Source organism: Phoca vitulina, unplaced genomic scaffold, assembly GCF_004348235.1.
Source record: "Phoca vitulina isolate PV1807 unplaced genomic scaffold, GSC_HSeal_1.0 scaffold31, whole genome shotgun sequence".
In the NCBI taxonomy this organism is placed as follows: Eukaryota; Metazoa; Chordata; class Mammalia; order Carnivora; family Phocidae; genus Phoca; species Phoca vitulina.
This window is the reverse complement of record NW_022589734.1, coordinates 17,498,348-17,516,352: the sequence shown is the minus strand read 5'-3', so window position 1 is coordinate 17,516,352 and position 18,005 is coordinate 17,498,348. Positions and strand designations below refer to the sequence as shown.

The 18,005-nt window shown below is 42.2% G+C and overlaps 1 protein-coding gene across 5 annotated transcripts in view; it reads left to right on the top strand.

Moving 5' to 3' along the window:
• Positions 1-18,005, top strand: part of KIF13A (kinesin family member 13A) — a 211,714-nt gene that overhangs the window by 190,931 nt on the left and 2,778 nt on the right. For 3 of the 5 annotated variants that reach the window (XM_032424918.1, XM_032424917.1, XM_032424920.1), the window contains 8 exons: positions 974-1,066; positions 1,246-1,398; positions 2,377-2,454; positions 5,220-5,267; positions 6,744-6,855; positions 8,010-8,161; positions 8,600-8,704; positions 14,780-15,571. In XM_032424918.1, the coding sequence (XP_032280809.1) occupies positions 974-1,066; positions 1,246-1,398; positions 2,377-2,454; positions 5,220-5,267; positions 6,744-6,855; positions 8,010-8,161; positions 8,600-8,704; positions 14,780-15,571 (1,533 nt within the window). The remainder of the gene's footprint in view (positions 1-973; positions 1,067-1,245; positions 1,399-2,376; positions 2,455-5,219; positions 5,268-6,743; positions 6,856-8,009; positions 8,162-8,599; positions 8,705-14,779; positions 15,572-18,005) is intronic. The other 2 variants (XM_032424921.1, XM_032424919.1) reach the window with 1 other exon arrangement.

Below are 18,005 nucleotides of genomic sequence, written 5' to 3'. Positions count from 1 at the left end.
TCAGGTCATGGTCCCAGGGTCCTGGGATTGCGTCCTGCATCGGGCTCCCTGCTCCACGGACAGTCTGCTTCTCCCTCTCCTTCTGCCCCTCCCCACCGCTAGTGCTCTCTTTCTCTGTCTTCCTCTCTCAAATAAATAAATAAAATCTTTTTTTTAATTTAATATAATTTTATTATGTTAATCACCATACATTACATCATTAGTTTTTGATGTAGTGATCCACGATTCATTGTTTTCGTATAACACCCAGTGCTCCATGCAGTACGTGCCCTCTTTAATACCCATCACCAGGCTAACCCATCCCCCCTCCCCCCTCCCCTCTGGAACCCTCAGTCTGTTTCTTGGAGTCCATAGTCTCAACAAAACAAAGAGGCAACCCACAGAATGGGAGAAAATATTTGCAAATGACACTACAGACAAAGCGCTGATTTCCAAGATCTATAAAGAACTTCTCAAACTCAACACCCAAATAACAAATAATCAAGTCAAAAAATGGGCAGAAGACATGAACAGATACTTCTCCAAAGAAGACATACAAATGGCTAACAGACACGTGAAAAAATGTTCATCATCATTAGCCACCAGGGAAATTCAAATCAAAACCACATTGAGATACCACCTTACACCAGTTAGAATGGCAAAAATTGACACGGCAAGAAATAAATAAAATCTTTTTAAAAAAAATAATAAATCTTTAAAATAAATAAATAACCCTATCAAGATCAAAAGGAAGGCTGCCAATGAGAAAGAAGCACAACCCCCAAAATCCCTGAATGGACTACAAATCCTGTAATCCCCAAATGAAGGACACTGTTGTCCTTCAGGGTCAGAGACAAGGATTTTTCAGTTCTGTTTTTCTGAGTTGTTGTATGTGTATCAAAAACATAGTACTTGATAATGCTTCTACAATTTGTAAAATGCTGAATAACTTACGTATTTCACATCACTTAATTCAGCTTTCCTTTCCTACCAGAGCTTCACCCAGAGTCTGAAGAGGAGAATATCATTGAAGAATATATTTTATTCCTGTGGTGTAACCTATGAAATAGTATCCAATATACCAAAGGTAAATATACATTACTTTTTAAAAATATCGAAATAGAAGTGTTAGAGAATGTGTTGATTCTTAGAACTTCTAAATCATTTTCTCACCACAATTTGGATAAAAATATTGTTCACATGAAAGTATTGTAATTAAAAAAAAAAAAGAGAGAAAGAAAGTGAATTGTCTTCTTGTCCCTTCAGGCAACAGAGGAGATTGAGGACCGGGAGACACTAGCTCTCATGGCAGCAAGGAGCGAGAACGAAGGCGCTTCCGACGGGGAGACCTACATAGAGAAGTACACGCGCGGCGTGCTGCAGGTGGAGAACATCCTGAGCCTTGAACGGCTCCGGCAGGCGAGTAGAACCAGCGTCCGGGCCGGAGGGCGAGAGCACTAGCCTCCCCACCGCCACGTGGACAAGGACGAATTTATTTACCAAACACCTTCCCTCTGCATCTGTCAGAGAAGGAAAACTTGAGTAGCAGTCTCTTCAGACAAAGTAGCAAAAATGAAAATAATGTCTGCATTCTATTCAGTACCTTCTACTTAAGCACTCTGCCCAAGTAATTTAGATAGCATTCTTTCATTTAATCTTCAAGATGGCCCTGCTAGGGAGATAGACACTGTCAGAATCTCCTTTTCTGAGTGAGAAAATTGAGGCCGGCGGAAGTTAGCTAGCCTGCCCAAGGCTACACCGCTAAGTTGGTACAAAGTTGGTTGTAAACCAGGAAGGCTTGACTCCAGAGTCCATGTGCTTAGCCACATGCTGTTACTATTTCCCTAATTTTGGGGGTCTAGGTTAACTTCTGCAACAGTAGCAGGACATTCCCGTGAAACTAACCCACTGGGCAGTGGGACTCTGAGACAGGAGTTGTCATCCACAGAAGCAGCAGTTGAAGTTCATGGAAAGTGCATTGTGAGCAACAAGAGGACTAAGATTGGCATCTGTCAGAAAAATCTGCCTTTAGTGGAAATCCCCCCGAAATTGCTGCGTGAATAAAACACAAACAGCATAAAAGTTGATGGTCATTTTGCAAATGAGATCTATTGTTAGGGGTATTTCTTCTCTGTTTTCTCTGTCTACCTCTGTAAAAAATCTACCACATAAATGTCTTTAGTTCAGCAGTTGTCCTGGTTTTGTGTATGGAAAGCATTTTTGGTAGATTAAGGAAAGAGAAATTAGTGGGGACCATAAGAGTCCAGCTTTTGTAACTATGGGAGGGAGTGTGGCATTAAAATGATGTGTCTTTCTATATTTTCTAAACCTTCCACAACAAACATATATTATTTGTCATCAGAGGGGGAAAAACAAATGTTACCTTGACCTTTGCAGGCGGTCACGGTCAAAGAAGCTCTGTCCACCAAAGCTCGGCACCTGAGGAGGAGTCTCAGCACACCGAACGTTCATAATGTGAGCACCCCCTGTGGAGGGTCTGTTGCTTCTGTGACGTGTCTCAGGGTTTGAGGGGGGCACGTGGGTCCTGGCGTGGGCATCCCGGACAGCTAAGCCTCTCCTCTCTCCCAGGGAAACACACCAGAGAGTGCAGTTACGATCCCATGCCTGCGCCTTTAGTGGAATCTTCTGGATTTCTCTTCAGAAAGTTATGTCCTTGAAAGACGTTTCTTGAGACCTAAATGGAACGTAGTTGGTTTAAGGGTGGCAGAGTCCGCTATGGCACCTGGCTGGGTGCTGCTCTGTCCTCGTCGCCCTGGTGGATTTTCCTGTGCTGCCCGTCAGTGTGATAGGGCGCTGGGTACCTCCGTGTCCACGCGTCCCTGGTCCGTGGTCTCTCCGTTGACCATTTGATTCTCATTCTTAACCAGTTCATGTAGAAAATCCAATTGACAGGAACTGCTTAGTGGAGGGGACACGGTCCCGGGACAAACTAGTGCACGGACAATTTCAAAGCAGTCTCTTCTCCAGAAGCAGCAGAATAAAAGATCCTCCCAAGGAAGGGCACAGTATCATTACCTTGCTCCTCTCCAGAATTGCCAGGAAATGATTAAAAACATGGTGAACGTATATAAACGTTGTTTCAGAGCAGGCCACAGAGCCAGTCCCAGCGCATCCTATAGTGGTGTACATACAGTTTACTTCTGACCACAGTGCGGTTATTTAGAAACTGATAATAAGAGACTCATGCAGTGTAAACTGAAAAATAGAAACTGGTACACACATCAGTGCTTGTGGGATGCAGGTGAAGTACTTAGAGGGAAACTAGGCTCTGAGTTCCCTATTATTCCATTTCTACTGCCGAATGCTAGACAGTAGAGAAAAATGAAAGAACAAGAGCCACTGTTAGGGATGTGTGGATCTTGTATTAAAAAGAAGAGTAAAAAACATGGAGGGAAACATCTGTGCTAAAAGGTAAAGACAGATCACCTAAAGGAGTATTCTGTCCCCACCCCTAGCCCCCTAGAAAATGAACCTACATCTGATCAAGACTCTGAATCTGACTGCTGATATTTACGAGGGACAGAAGAGAATGTTAAGTGACACCAAAGGAACTCCATTAGCAAAGGGAAACTTTATAGGAACAAATGACATAGAAAAAGGAAAACGTGTGAACTATTGTGATCCTGATTCAGAATTAACTGACAATGTGTCTGAGACATTTGAACACTGGGGGATATCGGTTACTATCTAGGAATCATTTAATTTTTTACAATGTGATAATGATATTCTAGTTTTGTTTTTGTTTTAAGATTTTATTTTTTTAAGTAATCTCTACATCCAACATGGGGCTTGAACTCATGACTCAAGAGTCGCACGCTCCTCCAACTGAGCCAGGCAGGACCCCTGTGGTTATGGTTTTTTTAAAGGGAGGAGGAATAATGTATTTTTTAGAGATTCACAGAGAAGTATTTATGGACAAAAGATTTTTAAATCAAAAAAACAAAATCAGAATAAAAAAATTTTAAAGGTAATAATACTAGAGCAGAATTATAATAAATTCAAAGAAGGTGTATGAAGATTAGAACAGAGATGTATGAAATAGAAAACCAACAATAGAATCAGCAAAGCTGAAAAGTGGGCTTTTTGAAAAGACTGGTCAAATTGACTGACTGACTTCTAGTTAAGATTAATTGGGGAAGGAGAGAAAATATTGGGATATTAATTTCAATATTATTGACAGTAAAAAGGGACGTATCATGACAGAGAGGACAAAGATTTAGACAGTGTAAGAGCAAACTATGAATAATGTTATAGCAGTAAATGTAAAACAAGCTTCAACAAAATGGAATTTTCTTACAAAAACCAAATCTGAATACAGCCATCACCATAAATAAAGCGTAAACTCACAGAAAGAGAGACTGTGCTCATTGATGGGAACACACAGTATCCAAAAAATTGGCACATCTCCTTAAACTAATCTATAAATTCCCAGCATAATTTCTTATAGGATTTCATAAGCTAACCCCAGAATTGCTATGGAAGAGCAGAATTGAAGGTGCATATGCGTTATCTACAGCCCAGAGATTCCAGGCCTTCACATACCCTTTAGAGCTCCTCATAGAAACGTAGGAGGCGGCTCCTGGCTGGCTGACTCAATCAGAGCATGCGATCCTCAGTCTTGGGGTGGTGAGTTCGAGCCCCTTGTTGGATGTAGAGATTACTTAAATTAATAAATAAATAAACTTAGAATAAAAAAGAAACATAGGATGGATTTAGAACTAAATAATGTTGAAATGGTATACATGTCAGTCATTGTGGGATACAGCTAGAGTGATACTTAGGGACAATAATAATAATCTATTTTATCAGAGTTTGTAATAGAGAAAAATTAGAAGCAGCTTAGATACCTATCTAGAATAGAACAAATAAATTCTGAAACTAATGAAAAAGACCATGTATGGTGAGATACCACTTATTTTAACGATAAAAATACGCAAAATATATATTACATGTGCATATACATTATATTTATATATAATATGTGCATATATTTTTATATATAAATCAATTTTATGAATATAAGAACTATACAAAGCCTGTATGGAAATAATCAACCCCAAATTTAGTGTGGTTCTTATTCCTGAGGATTATAGAATGAAGAGGGAGTTGAGGCTATTCATACAGGCTTCAACTGTAAATGTGACATTACATTTCTATATTTCTGTGTAATTTATGTTAAATACATAAACCACATTGATGAAACCATGGCTCTCTTACAGGTCTCCTCCAGTCGACCAGACCTTTCTGGCTTTGATGAAGATGATAAGGTGTGCACCTGTGGTGTGGGCATGGCTAGGTTACTAGCAGAATCGAAGTCTGAAAAGTTAGGGTATCTTGGTGTTTTTAAAATCTCAGGACTTCCCATCTTAATCTTATGCTGGTTATTGTCTCCACGCGTCCATTTCCAGGTTCAAATACTTGATGTGAAATTGCTATGCACTCAGTGTTAACATTGTACCTAGCATATTTTCCATACCAGCATAGTACTACACCAAATTGAACATCTGTGTGTTTATGGGTCTCATTCAGTGATTTAAGAAAGTATTATATCAACTGAGGTTTGCTGGAGGGGAGGGGGATAGGGGGATGGGGTAACTGAGTGATGGACATTAAGGAGGGTGTGTGTTATAATGAGCACTGGGTGTTATATAAGACTGATGAATCACAGGGGCGCCTGGTGGCTCAGTCGGTTGAGCCACTGCCTTCGGCTCGGGTCATGATCCCAGGGTCCTGGGATCGAGCCCCACATCGGGCTCCCTGCTCAGCGGGGAGACTCTGCTTCTCCCTCTGCCTCTGCCTGCCTCTGCCTCCTGTTCTCTCTCTCTCTCTGTCAAATAAATAAATAAAATCTTTAAAAAAAAAAAAAAAAAAGACTGATGAATCACAAACCTGTTCCTCTGAAACCAATAACACATTATATGTGAATTTAAAAAAACAAACAAAAAAGGAAAAAAAAGTATTATATCTACCATCGCAAAATCAAAATTAATTCAACTAGGCAACTTAGGTATCTAAAATTAAGGATATTTTGCAACATGACCTTTCTCAGCAAATATTGCTTGGAGTGTATATTATATTTACGTTATTATGTGAGGGACTGAGTGATTCAAAGAGTAAAACATGGATTATGTCATCAAGAAGTTTAAAATCTAGTCTTTTAGGCAGCCAACTCCTGAGAAGTTGCGTAAGATTAAATAAGTTTATATGATACACAAATGGAGTTTTCTTTCCTTAGTGTACCAATATCTTATGCCAGTTTGATCCTTTTAAATCTCAGGTCTGGTTTGCCTGGGGCAGTCCTAGCGTATGCCTGCTACCCAGGCGAAATTATTAGTGGAACCCATTCACTCCAAAAAGCGTTTCACTGTGGTCTGTAAATTATGCAGTCACCCTAGATACATACCAAATTTATCAAGGTGGCTCCCTTTGCAGGGGAGGGAGGAAAATGGGTGGGACCTTAGGGATTCAGGGGATTTTACTCCATTTGTTATGATTTTATTAAATCTTGGACAAATATGATAGGATTATTAACATTAAAACTCTAGCTCTATCCTGGGTATGACAGTATTTGTCATATTATTCAGCCATTCATACTTTTCTGTATGTTTGAAATACTTTATAATAAAAATAAAAGAAAGAAGAGCACGTACTGCCATTAAAAAATAGGAAAAAACTCAAATCTGGGCTTCACTTCTCATTTTAAAGGGACTTAATTACAGCTAACCCGTATCTTTCCCTTGTAGGGTTGGCTAGAGAACCAATTAGACATGTCTGACTATAGCTCCAGTTACCAAGATATAGCCTGTTACGGAACTTTACCCAGGGATTCGCCTCGAAGGAGTAAAGAAAGTAGTGGTGAGATTGTTTTTCTGTGTTCTTTCTTTATAATTTCTTAGGAAAAGCATGGGGGGAAGTTCTTTTGTAGGTGGCATTTAATAAGATAGGCACCTGAAATTCTAATGTGCTGGATGATTCTAAACTGTATCCTTGAAGAGAACATGTCCTGTCCACTTACTTGATTTCTTTTTGCTTTTGGATCCGGTATATCATCCAGATAATAATAGGCTTTTTGTGTAGCACTTCAGAATTTTCAAATCATTTTTCCCACACCATTTCCTGAATTTGAAGTCCCTTTTGAGACAAAAACAAATCTTATTATGTTGTGGTTAGACTTCATTTTTTACCAAAAGAATATCTACCTGTGTAATGCTTTTTTGTACTCAAAAGAGTTTTTACGAGAATTTTTTGATTCCTAAAGCAGTTTCAAAAATGGTACCAGAAATGAGTCTGAGCAGTGACAGCATTATTACCTAACAGTATAATCTCCCAGTGCCCTGAGACGAATAGTATTCTTTGAAAACGTGAATCAGTTCTGTTACCTTACACCATGTATTTGGCTACTAAATGACATCGTACCAGTGAATTGGGAAGAAAATGCAGAAGGAGGGAAAGAGGCTCCACAAAAGTAAGAAATGAGTCAGAGCAGGAGAGCAGAATTGTTCTTCCTTAGACATATGGAGAAGGTGGCCTGAGGAAAAACAGGGCTTGCAAAAAAGTGCAGACAGTATCCATTCCTTTAATATTTATTGAGCCTCTACGTGCTATACGCAGTGAAAGATACGATAAGGTGCCATTCTAGATCCTGAAATGGAACTATGGAATGAGAAACATAGAAAATAAGATATTGCAATGAAAATGTGCCCAAATGCATGGAAGGCTAATAGACTCCGGAATTTCAGAGCAACAGAAAATCAGCATGAGTTGAAATCGGTCTAGTAGGCAGTGCTTCAGGGGGATCTTGAAAAGAAGGTGGAAAATTCAGTTTCTGCTTTCTTCGATGCTGACTCTTTGGGACTTGATAGCTACATCTCCACTCTTGCCCACACCGGTTTTAATCTTTAGCCAAATGTTAGCCTGGTAATTTCTTTGTCGAACCAGATATTCCCGTGGCTAGGTGATAACTGTGCTTCCGGTGTGCCCGTCAATCCGTGCCTGTTTGTCTTCCCCAGGTTGTCCATCAGAGAACCCCCACGCCTTAACAGTCAGTCCTTTTAAAGCATTCTCTCCCCAGCCACCAAAGTTTTTCAAACCCTTAATGCCTGTAAAGGAGGAACATAAGAAAAGGATAGCCCTTGAAGCGAGGCCGCTCCTCAGCCAGGAGGTAAGTGCTGCACGTCTCTACTGTGGAAAGTAGAGCAGAATCGTGTTGCGTGGGGGGCAGTAGCCGTGCCTGTGGACGTGTGTGGGTCACACGGGGTCATGGCGGGGTTTCTTGCGTGGTGCTCTTGATGTTCCTTTCTGTGCGTTTACGGCTCTTCCAAGTGAGAAGGAGCCGTTCCCTGGGTGTTTGGAAAACATGACAGGCTTTATTTATTTATTGTTTACTTATTTTTACGTTGATAAAACCAAGGATGCGATTTGCCGTGGGGTGTGTGTAGTCTCGTCGGAGTCCATCAGTGGTTTAACCGCAGCCAGAGTGCACTCCTCACCCGGGAGTAGAAGTGTTCGCGTTGCTTTTCTAACTGGCACGTACTTACTGTGTATTTGGGCTGTCGGCGTCTTCTGTATGTGATGCATCTGTGTGTCTTAACCTTTGCAGAGCATGCCTTCACCTCAGGCACATAGCCCGGGCTGCACTGTGCCCTCCGGAAGCGAGGGCAGCAGCATACCAGTAGAGCACAGTAGCAAGCACGAGAAGGAGATTGTAAGTTCTGGAACTGTTTCTGTCGTCTTGCCTGGTGGTGGGTTAAGGCCCTTTCACAGACGGTCATCCAAATCCTGTAGGAGATGTGAAGAGAATGTACTGGGTCTTTTTGCTTTGCTTTTTTTTTTTTTTTTTTTTTTTTAAATGTGATCACCGGTAATGAAATCTTGCATGAATGTGGCCATGACCTGTGGTTTTTTTCTAAGTGTTCATTCGGTTTTATTTATCTTTTTGCTCAGTAGCAACTTGCTTAGAAAAGGGGGAAAGGGCACTCTTAACGGGTTCTGGTCTTTAAAAAGTGTGAATGAGATCACCGTCACTGATTGTGAATCTTTCTAATGTGCCGATGCATATTGCCCAGATTCTGAAGTTAATCTACCTAGAGGAGTTGCACTTACTTGGAGTGAGTAATCATGCACTTAGCCGTGGGTGTGTTTGAAAGCTCCTTCCGCGTTGCCTGATGCCCTTGTCCAGCTTATTCTGTAGCTTGTAGCCCCGCTACGAGCCCTTGGCGCCCCCACCGCCCGCTCGGCATCTCAGGTCACCTGTTCTCATTTGCTGGCAAAATAGGTCCCAACCCCGCTGGTGTCAGTCTTGCTTTGGGGATGACTTATCTGTACTTCATCCACAGGTAGGTGGAAACTGCCTGTAAAACAGTCATTCCCCAGCACTTGGTTTTCAAATTATAGATTTGAGTGTAGTTTTTAAGACGCTGTATACCAGGCACTTCGAATTATCAATGATACCTCAGTAAAAAAAACACAAAAAACAAACAAACCATATTCTCGGGTCTGGAAAGAGTTGTCTTATTTTGTGTCTCAGCTTTCACTTTCCTGTGGCTTCATGGGCTTTGAAACAGTGAAGCAGCTCCGAGCGAGACGGAGCTGCTTGATGTTCACGTCTGTGCGCGGTCTGATCTGTGGGCAGCGCACTGGACATTTCCTCTCCCGCCCGCAGCATGGCTGACCCCATCCAAGGACTCATTGGTGTGAGGTCCTCTAACAGCTCTAAAACGTGCTGCTGATGCACACTGTGTGATCCTAACAGGAAGTTAACCTGGAGATGTGGTCGGCCACCCGTCTGCATGCGTGGAGTGCTAGCGGATCTTCAGAAATGACCTTCTCATTACTCCTGTCCACTGAGGACAGAAGAAAAGACACCATTTCCCCCGCACCTCTGTCCCTCTCCCCACCATTGCCTCTGTGTTCTCCTGGCCCCTCTATCCCAAGTCCCCATCGCAGTTCCTACTGCAGAAGAGGTGAACGTCAACAGCTGCCCATGTATCTCTGGATCCTAATGAACTGCTCAGTCACTTACTTGACCTCCCCCCGCTTAGTTAATAAAGCTGCGGCATGGGCTAAAAAAGGCCAAGTGGCCAGTTCGTTATCCCTTCAAACTCTCTGGCTCTCTGGCTTATTGGATCTGTCTGTTGGTTGACGTGGAACTTGCCACCATGTTGCATGGCTACTAAATTTAAACCTCTGTTACTGATACATTTTGGTAGAACATCCCATTGAGAGACTGCTGGATGACCCTTCTGGGTCTGCCCAGCAGATGGCTTCACTGTTGACAGAGTTTGCCTCATCATTTACTTTCCTTGTAATGTTTTTAGATAAAACCCATCTCAGGACTTTCAGCTAGCAGAGGGTAGGATAGAACCAGCTTCTCATAACTTAGCAACTCCTAAGAAGCAGTTAGGCTTTGTGTGATCAAACACACCTTGAAGTCTGCTGAGCAGGGTTTGATGGTATCATCTTCCTTGCTGGAATCTTGAGAGATCTGCCTCTACTCTCCTTAGAAATCTGGCTCAAGGGCGCCTGGGTGGCTCAGTTGGTTAAGCGACTGCCTTCAGCTCAGGTCATGATCCTGGAGTCCCGGGATCGAGTCCCGCATCGGGCTCCCTGTTCGGCAGGGAGCCTGCTTCGCCCTCTGACCCTCCCCCCTCTCATGCTCGCTCTCTCTATCTCATTCTCTCTCTCAAATAAATAAATAAAATCTTTAAAAAAAAAAAAAAGAAAAGAAATCTGGTTCAAAACAACAACAACAAAAAAATTAAAAAAAAAAAAAATGAGAAAGAAGGGTGCTTGGCTGGCTCAGTCAGAAGAACATGTGACTCTTGATCTCTGGGTCGTTGAGTTCCAGCCCCAAGTTGGGTGTAGAAATTGCTTAAATAAATAAAACCTAAAAAAAATTTTTTTTAAATAAGAGAAAGATATCTGTCTCAATACTCTTCATCTTTGAAACTATTGAACTGTTTGATTTATTTCAGATAGCAGCTTTTCCAGGATGTTTTGGTAGATTTTAACAGTCTTAATTGCTTGCTCTGAGGTTCTGGTTCTCTTCGGGAAGCTTTCATTTTATTTCTCCTCTTACAAATGGGCATAAACTGCTTTATTACTTTGTTCCCCATTCACTCTCCTTCCTTTTCCATTCTTGAAAAATCAAAGTGTGAATCAGTGGTTTGGTCTGATCAAAGGAGGTTGAAATCATTTTTCACAGTTTCACATAAAATAGAGTATTATATAGCTACCCTTAATTCTTAAAGCAGGGTTTGTTGTCTCATCAATTTGGGAAGATACACAAATGTACTTCATCTCTTGTTTGAATAAGATAAAGACAATATGCCTTTGGAGTCCATCTTTTTTTTAAGTCATGAAGCAGAAGAGTGTAAAGGAAATCACTTCTCCCTTGGGTCTTGCATAGACAGCATATGGTTTATTTCTCCATTTTACAGAAGAAACAAAGGACTTGATGAGTGGCTTGCCTCAGGGTCTCAGGTTAATGAGAGCATAAGAACAAAGACCCCATCCCTCAGCAGAATTGGGCTGACCCCACTGACTCCAGGTGCTCCCCAAAATAGTGCAGTTTCAATTGCCCTGGTACTGTTGTTTCTAGAAAGGGCTGCCAGCATCTTAGTACCATGGACAGAAGTTCTGGGGCCCTAGGCTAATACAGTCCTTCCAAAAAGAGACTGTCTTCCTAAGGGACAACACAGACCCCATCCCAGTGGAAGTGAAAATGACTTTAATTAAGTGAAACTCCTTGCAGGGAGTCACTGCTTTCGTGGGGGTTTTGATCCCTTTTTAAAATCAAGTTGTTTTGTCTGTAGGTAAATACCAGTTGCATAAACTTAATTGCAAAAACCAGATCATGAAGACTGTAGCTATAGAAGGGCTTGAGAACTTGACTCCATGCTTCACTTTTAGGTAGGGTTTTAATTCTTTGTATCATTAAGACATAGTAGGAAGGTGCTAAGCTTAGTCTCCTTTCAGATACAATGATAAATATTTCTGGAGTAGAAGGTCTATCTAACCAGATTCCCTTAAGGTACAGTTTGAACCAATTAACTGCTCTCTTTTTCCCCTTGAAGGCAATAACTTGATAAACCTTCAGTCTGTTTACCTGTTGGGAAACGTTTCATCTCTACTAAGTTTTCTTTTTTCTGGAATTACTTGTCCCTACTCCGCTAGCCTCTCTCTTTGGGTCATTCCCCTTCTCCCATTCCCATCCCAAGTGTACAACTGTGTACTGATCCCTATTGGAACTTAATCTCTTGGGGGTTTTGTAGACTGTTCAGTTTTTCCTAAGCTCATTCTCATCCTTTAGGAATAATTTTTTATCTTCATGTGTTTGACAAATGTGCATGCACCTGTTTCTACACAATAAATTCATGATTGAATATTTCATTCAGCAAAGCTGTATTTTAGGAGACAGGCCCTTCCTCAGTCTTCAGAAGAAATAACTCCAGGCATAAAAGGAGCCCCAGATTACTAATTCTCACATTCAGATTTGGTTTTTCTTGCAGCAACTAACTTTTCAGTAATTAATTGCATCAAAGACTCCTGGGCTTGGGGAATTATATTTCTTTGCCAGCTTAAATCAGAAGGAAATATGGGGGCGGGGGGCACCTGGCTGGCTCAGTCGGGAGAGTATGCAACTCTGACTCTTGATCTCAGGTAGTGAGTTCGAGCCCCACGTTGGGCATGGAGCCTACTTAAAAAGAAAAAAAAAAGGAAATATAAAGATGCAAACACTAGAAGTTCAGTTTTCAGTCTAAACATGTCAAGTAGAGAACGTAGAAAATACAGGTAAAAGCTACTGATTCAATTCTGTGCAATCTTTGCTCCTTTCCAAGCATTCTCCCCACCCCCTCTTTTCACAGTGCTACCTAATGTGAAATGTAGCTAAAAATAAGATGGCAAGATTAGTGTTGCCAAAATTTTGTTTTGCTAATTTCTGGAATTTTTTATCGCTGATATTTGATAGTCACCTTTGATTAATAGCCATGGAATTAAGACACCTGATGCTTTTATGTAATGTATATTCAAGTTATTTTAAAAACTAAGGAGCACTGAAGAGCATTAAGGTATTGATTTAGGTAATTAGCATCTTATGCAAAAGAAATTATTACTATAGGGGCACCTATAATATATTTATAATATTATAAATAATAAGTTATTACTATAAAATGCAGCAGATGAAATTGATGTTCATTTGTGAACTGCCATCTGACATATCCTTCGCTCATGCTCTTCTTCCTCTTTCCCATCCTCTCTCTGTCCTCAACCTCTTGAAATGATCCTTTAATGAGTAAGGTTAATGTTTTGGTTGCAGGTCTTCACAGTCTCCCTGTTATTATACCGAATGAAACTTCCATCCACCAGGGCGCCTAGGTGGCTCAGTCGTTAAGCGTCTGCCTTCGGCTCAGGTCATGATCCCAGGGTTCTGGGATCGAGCCCTGCGTTGGGCTCCCTGCTCAGCAGGAAGCCTACTTCTCCCTCTCCCACTCCCCCTGCTTGTGTTCCCTCTCTCGCTGTGTTTCTCACTGTCAAATAAATAAATAAAATCTTTGAAAAAAAAAAAAAAGAAATTTCCACCCACTGAATCAGGGTCCAGGATTGTTCTAAGAGCAAGGACCCAAAGCCATAACATCATGAGGGCAGGGACCGTGCCTGTTTTTGCTCAACACTGGTATTCCCAGTTCTTAGGACAATGGCTGGCATATAGTGGATGCCTGATGAATACTCATTGAAAGTCATGTTGTAAGAGGAAAGGAATATTTGCAATGTCATCAGATGTTTATGAGGGTAATTAAAATGCTAGATAGTAATATCATTTTTTTTTCTTTTTAAGTAAGCTCTACATCCAATGCGGGGCTCGAACTCACAACCCCAAGATCAAAAGCCACATGCTCTACTGACTGAGCCAGCCAGGCGTCATTTATCATTTATTTTTATTTGAACATAAAACATCCACATGCTTTATACTGTTTTCCACCAAATACAGAAGAATCATCCATTCAGGGACAGACTGGGGTGTTAAGAATACCCACTTCTGCATATTTACTAGTCTTTACAAACAGAATTCTAAAGCTCTTTGATAAAGGAGATTTTCAGTGACGTCTCAGTACCTTCCTCACCTCTGGCCAAATCCTCCAACGATGCTTCTCCAGACCCCTAGAAAGTGTTAACTGTAAGACTGTTAGTATTTTACAGCCCTATGATGTTTAATACAACACTGGGAATGGGTGTTGAAATTGTGTTCTTTACTCTTTTCACTGTTGAGGTCTTGATTTTACTGCCCTCTCCCCTGATAAAATAGCTCAGAAACCTTCTACAAAGTACCTTCCTCACCTGCGCTTGGCTTCCCAAAGTGAGGATTTTAAGGACAAATGAAGCAACAGCTTTTCTCTGCCTCCAGCTGCCCCCTCCTCATTTTATTCCAAAAGGGCAAACATCACAACTGAACACTAATCATTAATTAAAATTAATTAAAAGTCTACTGCACTTAAACCAGTGAAGGAAGCATTTCCAATTAGCACTGAGTGAGCACAAAAGAAATAAATCTCCTCCATATTAGGTGATAATGGGTTTATGCTCACAGATCTCTGAGGATAATGTACTTGTATGCACCATAGTTGACAAGATTTAACCAAACTCAGAAAGAAAGAAAGGAAAAAAAAAAAACACTAAACATGTGAATGTGAATGCCTTTAATATGAATATATTTGAAACCTGTCTCGACAATAAAGTCGCTGAAAGGAGCTAATGAGTGACTTTTCCTTCATTACTACAGGACTCTGAGGAGGAGGAAAATGATCTGGAAGCTCTTAACAGGAAGCTGATAAGTTCGCAGCCTTACGTACCTGTGGAGTTTGCGGACTTCAGTGTTTACAATGCCAGCTTGGAGAACAGGGAGTGGTTTTCTTCTAAAGTCGATCTGATGAACTCAAGGGTCTTGGAGAAAGAAGTGTCCCGTAGCCCCACGACCAGCAGTATTACCAGCGGCTACTTTTCCCACAGTGCCTCCAATGCCACACTGTCTGACATGGCGGTCCCTTCCAGCGACAGCTCAGACCAGCTAGCCATGCAGGCAAAGGATACGGACTCCAGTGAGCATTACGGACCGTCGCTTGCGCACGATTTCAGACCGTCCTCAAACAAAGAGTTGACAGAACTAGAAAGAGGCTTGGGGAAAGAGAAGATAATTTTGGTGCCCCTCAAGGAAAACAGTGCCTTAGCCAAAGGGAGCCCATCGCCCCAAAGCATCCCTGAGAAAAACCCCCAAATCCTCTGTAGGACTGGCTCCTGTTCCGAACAAGATGCCTGCTCCAGCAGAAATGGCCAGCCAGCCAGAGAATTTTACCCCGGGGAAGTGACCGTAGAACACACCACAAATATCCTTGAGGACCATTCTTTCACAGAGTTTATGGGTGTATCCGATGGGAAAGATTTTGACGGTTTGACAGACTCTTCTGCTGGAGAGCTTTCAAGTAGAAGAAACCTACCCAGTAAAATGGACCAGAAGAGTATCGCCGACGGGCCGCAGGACCCTGCCCAGCTGCATTCCTCGGCGGAGAGTGACCAGGTAATAAATTCCCGAGGCTGTCCTTTGTGTTCTGTCCTGTTGGTGAGCCTGCCTGGTTGTGCACCAACCCCCAGAGGCGCTTCACGTCGTGACTTAGTAGGAGGGATTCCCTCAGATGCCACTGACCGGAGCATGGGTCCCCCGGAGAGCAGGCTCGCTCACACCGCTGCCCGGCTGGCTCCGTCAGAGTGGAACTACAGAATATATAGGACCGGTGGTGCTTCTTACTGGCTATCCCAAGGCGTCCAGACAGCATCCATCATGTTTTATCAAATCTGTAATTTCCATAATTATTAGAGAAACCATTGGTTTAGGTGTCATTACAAAAAAATACTTCCAGTTAAACTGCCTCACATCAGTAATTGTCAGATGCATCCCAATTTCAGACACGTTTAAAAGGGGTATGGGTGGGGGGAGGGAGGAACCCATCACAGAAGGGATTAAAAAAACAAGTCATTTGGTGCCCAGAGCAGTTGAAGTTTGGGCTTTGGAAGTTAGCGGTTTGGTTTATTAGAATGTTTCATTTTATAGTTCCATAGTTTAATTTTTTAGTGTAATTCCTAAACTAATGGAACAAAATGGATGTTTGCTCACGGTACTGAGGAGAAGAGCAAATGATATAAATAAGAGATTGTCCACTTCTGAGGGCTCTGCTCCGGAGCGCCCCCACTGCTTCCCATTTGGGGTCAGTGTTGTGGTCCCACACCCCCACTGCAGCTGTGCGAGGGGTATGGGAGCGCCAGACGGAGCAGAACAAAGCTGGGACAGAACTAGAAAGATAATCTAGAAAGATCATCGTGCTGCCATTCGGTCTCTGCTTTGTTGAGGAAGTTCTTCCAGTTTGGTGGCTTTTCCCCCACAAGCTTTACTTCCTTTCCATACTAACCCTTAAAATTTCAGTGTGTGGTCACTTATACAGCACACTCATCCATATACTGCAAAAACCCTAAACAGTGATTCCTTACAATTTAAAAAAAAAAAAAAGGACTTTTTCCCCTTTTTTCTCCGACATAAGACTAAGAGTAAAGTGACTGGTTACTGTCCTTGGAAACAAAACGTTCGTTTGTTTCAAAGTCTTTGGCTTCCTCTACCCTGGTCTTCAGGCAGAACCTGCCCTGCTGGCCTGCATCGGCCTGTCAGGCCCTCTTCCGAGAAGTCCAAGGGCTGATTCTTCCCCCTCGAACAGTGCTTCTTCTTTTTTTTTTTTTTTAAGTTTTTATTTATTTGACAGAGAGAGAGAGAGAACGAGAGCAGGAACACAAGCAGGGAGAGTGGGAGAAGGAGAAGCAGGCTTCCTGCTGAGCAGGGAGCCCGATGCGGGGCTTGATCCCAGGACGCTGGGATCATGACCTGAGCCGAAGGCAGACGCTTAACGGCTGAGCCACCCAGGAGCCCCATGCTTCTCTCTTTTTTTTAAAAAGATTTTATTCACTACATCAAAAACTAATGATGTATTATATGGTGACTAACATAATAAAATTAAATAAATAAAATCCAAAAAATAAAAATTAAAAAAAAAAAGATTTTATTGATTTATTTGAGAGAGAGCACTAGAAGGGGGAGGGGCAGAGGGAGAAGCAGACTCCCAGCTGAGCAGGGTGCCTGACCTGGGGACTCGATCCCACGACCCCAGGATCATGACCTGAGCCGAAGGCAGTAGCTTCACCGACTGAGCCACCCAGGTGTCCCTCGAATAGTGCTCCTCCAGGCTAAATGTTCAGCAGACTCACCGAGTGGTATTGAGGGAGCCTCTTCAAAATTCAAGGCCCCAGGAGTCACTGCCCCCTCACCTGATGTTCTGCTTCAGCACAGGGTGGAGCGGGGGGCTTGGGTTTTCACCCTCTGCTGCAGTGATGGGCTGTCTAAAGGCTGCACTGGGAAAAGCAGGGGCTGCGGGAGAGGGAGAGGCAACAAGCCCTCCTCTCATTCCATGGCTTGGATTATTTAGAACCAGCCAACAGGAATAGTACCTGATTTTTGTTTCCAAAGGCTCCAGAATATTATGTTCCTGCCAAAGATACTGCTTTAGAAGTGGAATTTAACAAAAATATTTGTGGTTATCAGGGTCATGTGGGATTTTGGCAATTCTTTTTTTTTTTAATTGCTTTAGTATTTTTGTTATAATACTGTTAGGTTTTAGTAAGTTGCAATAACAATTTTTTACCTTAGCTCTTGCTGTCATTACTTTTCCTAGAAGCCTCACCTTGGGGCTAGGTTTCTCCCTCATATAGTGTAAGTCCTAGAATGGATTACATAATAAATCGGATTCCGTGGGTCCCTTCAGGAAGAGCCCTTTGTGTGGGGTGGGTGATGTCTGGCTGAGAGTGGTCCCTGTGTGTGTGTTGGGGGAGGGGGGCCCTGTGTGTATGTGTGTGTGTGTGTGTCTTTGTGGAGTTGGGGGTACAGGAGGCCTGTGTGTGTGTGTGTGTTGGAG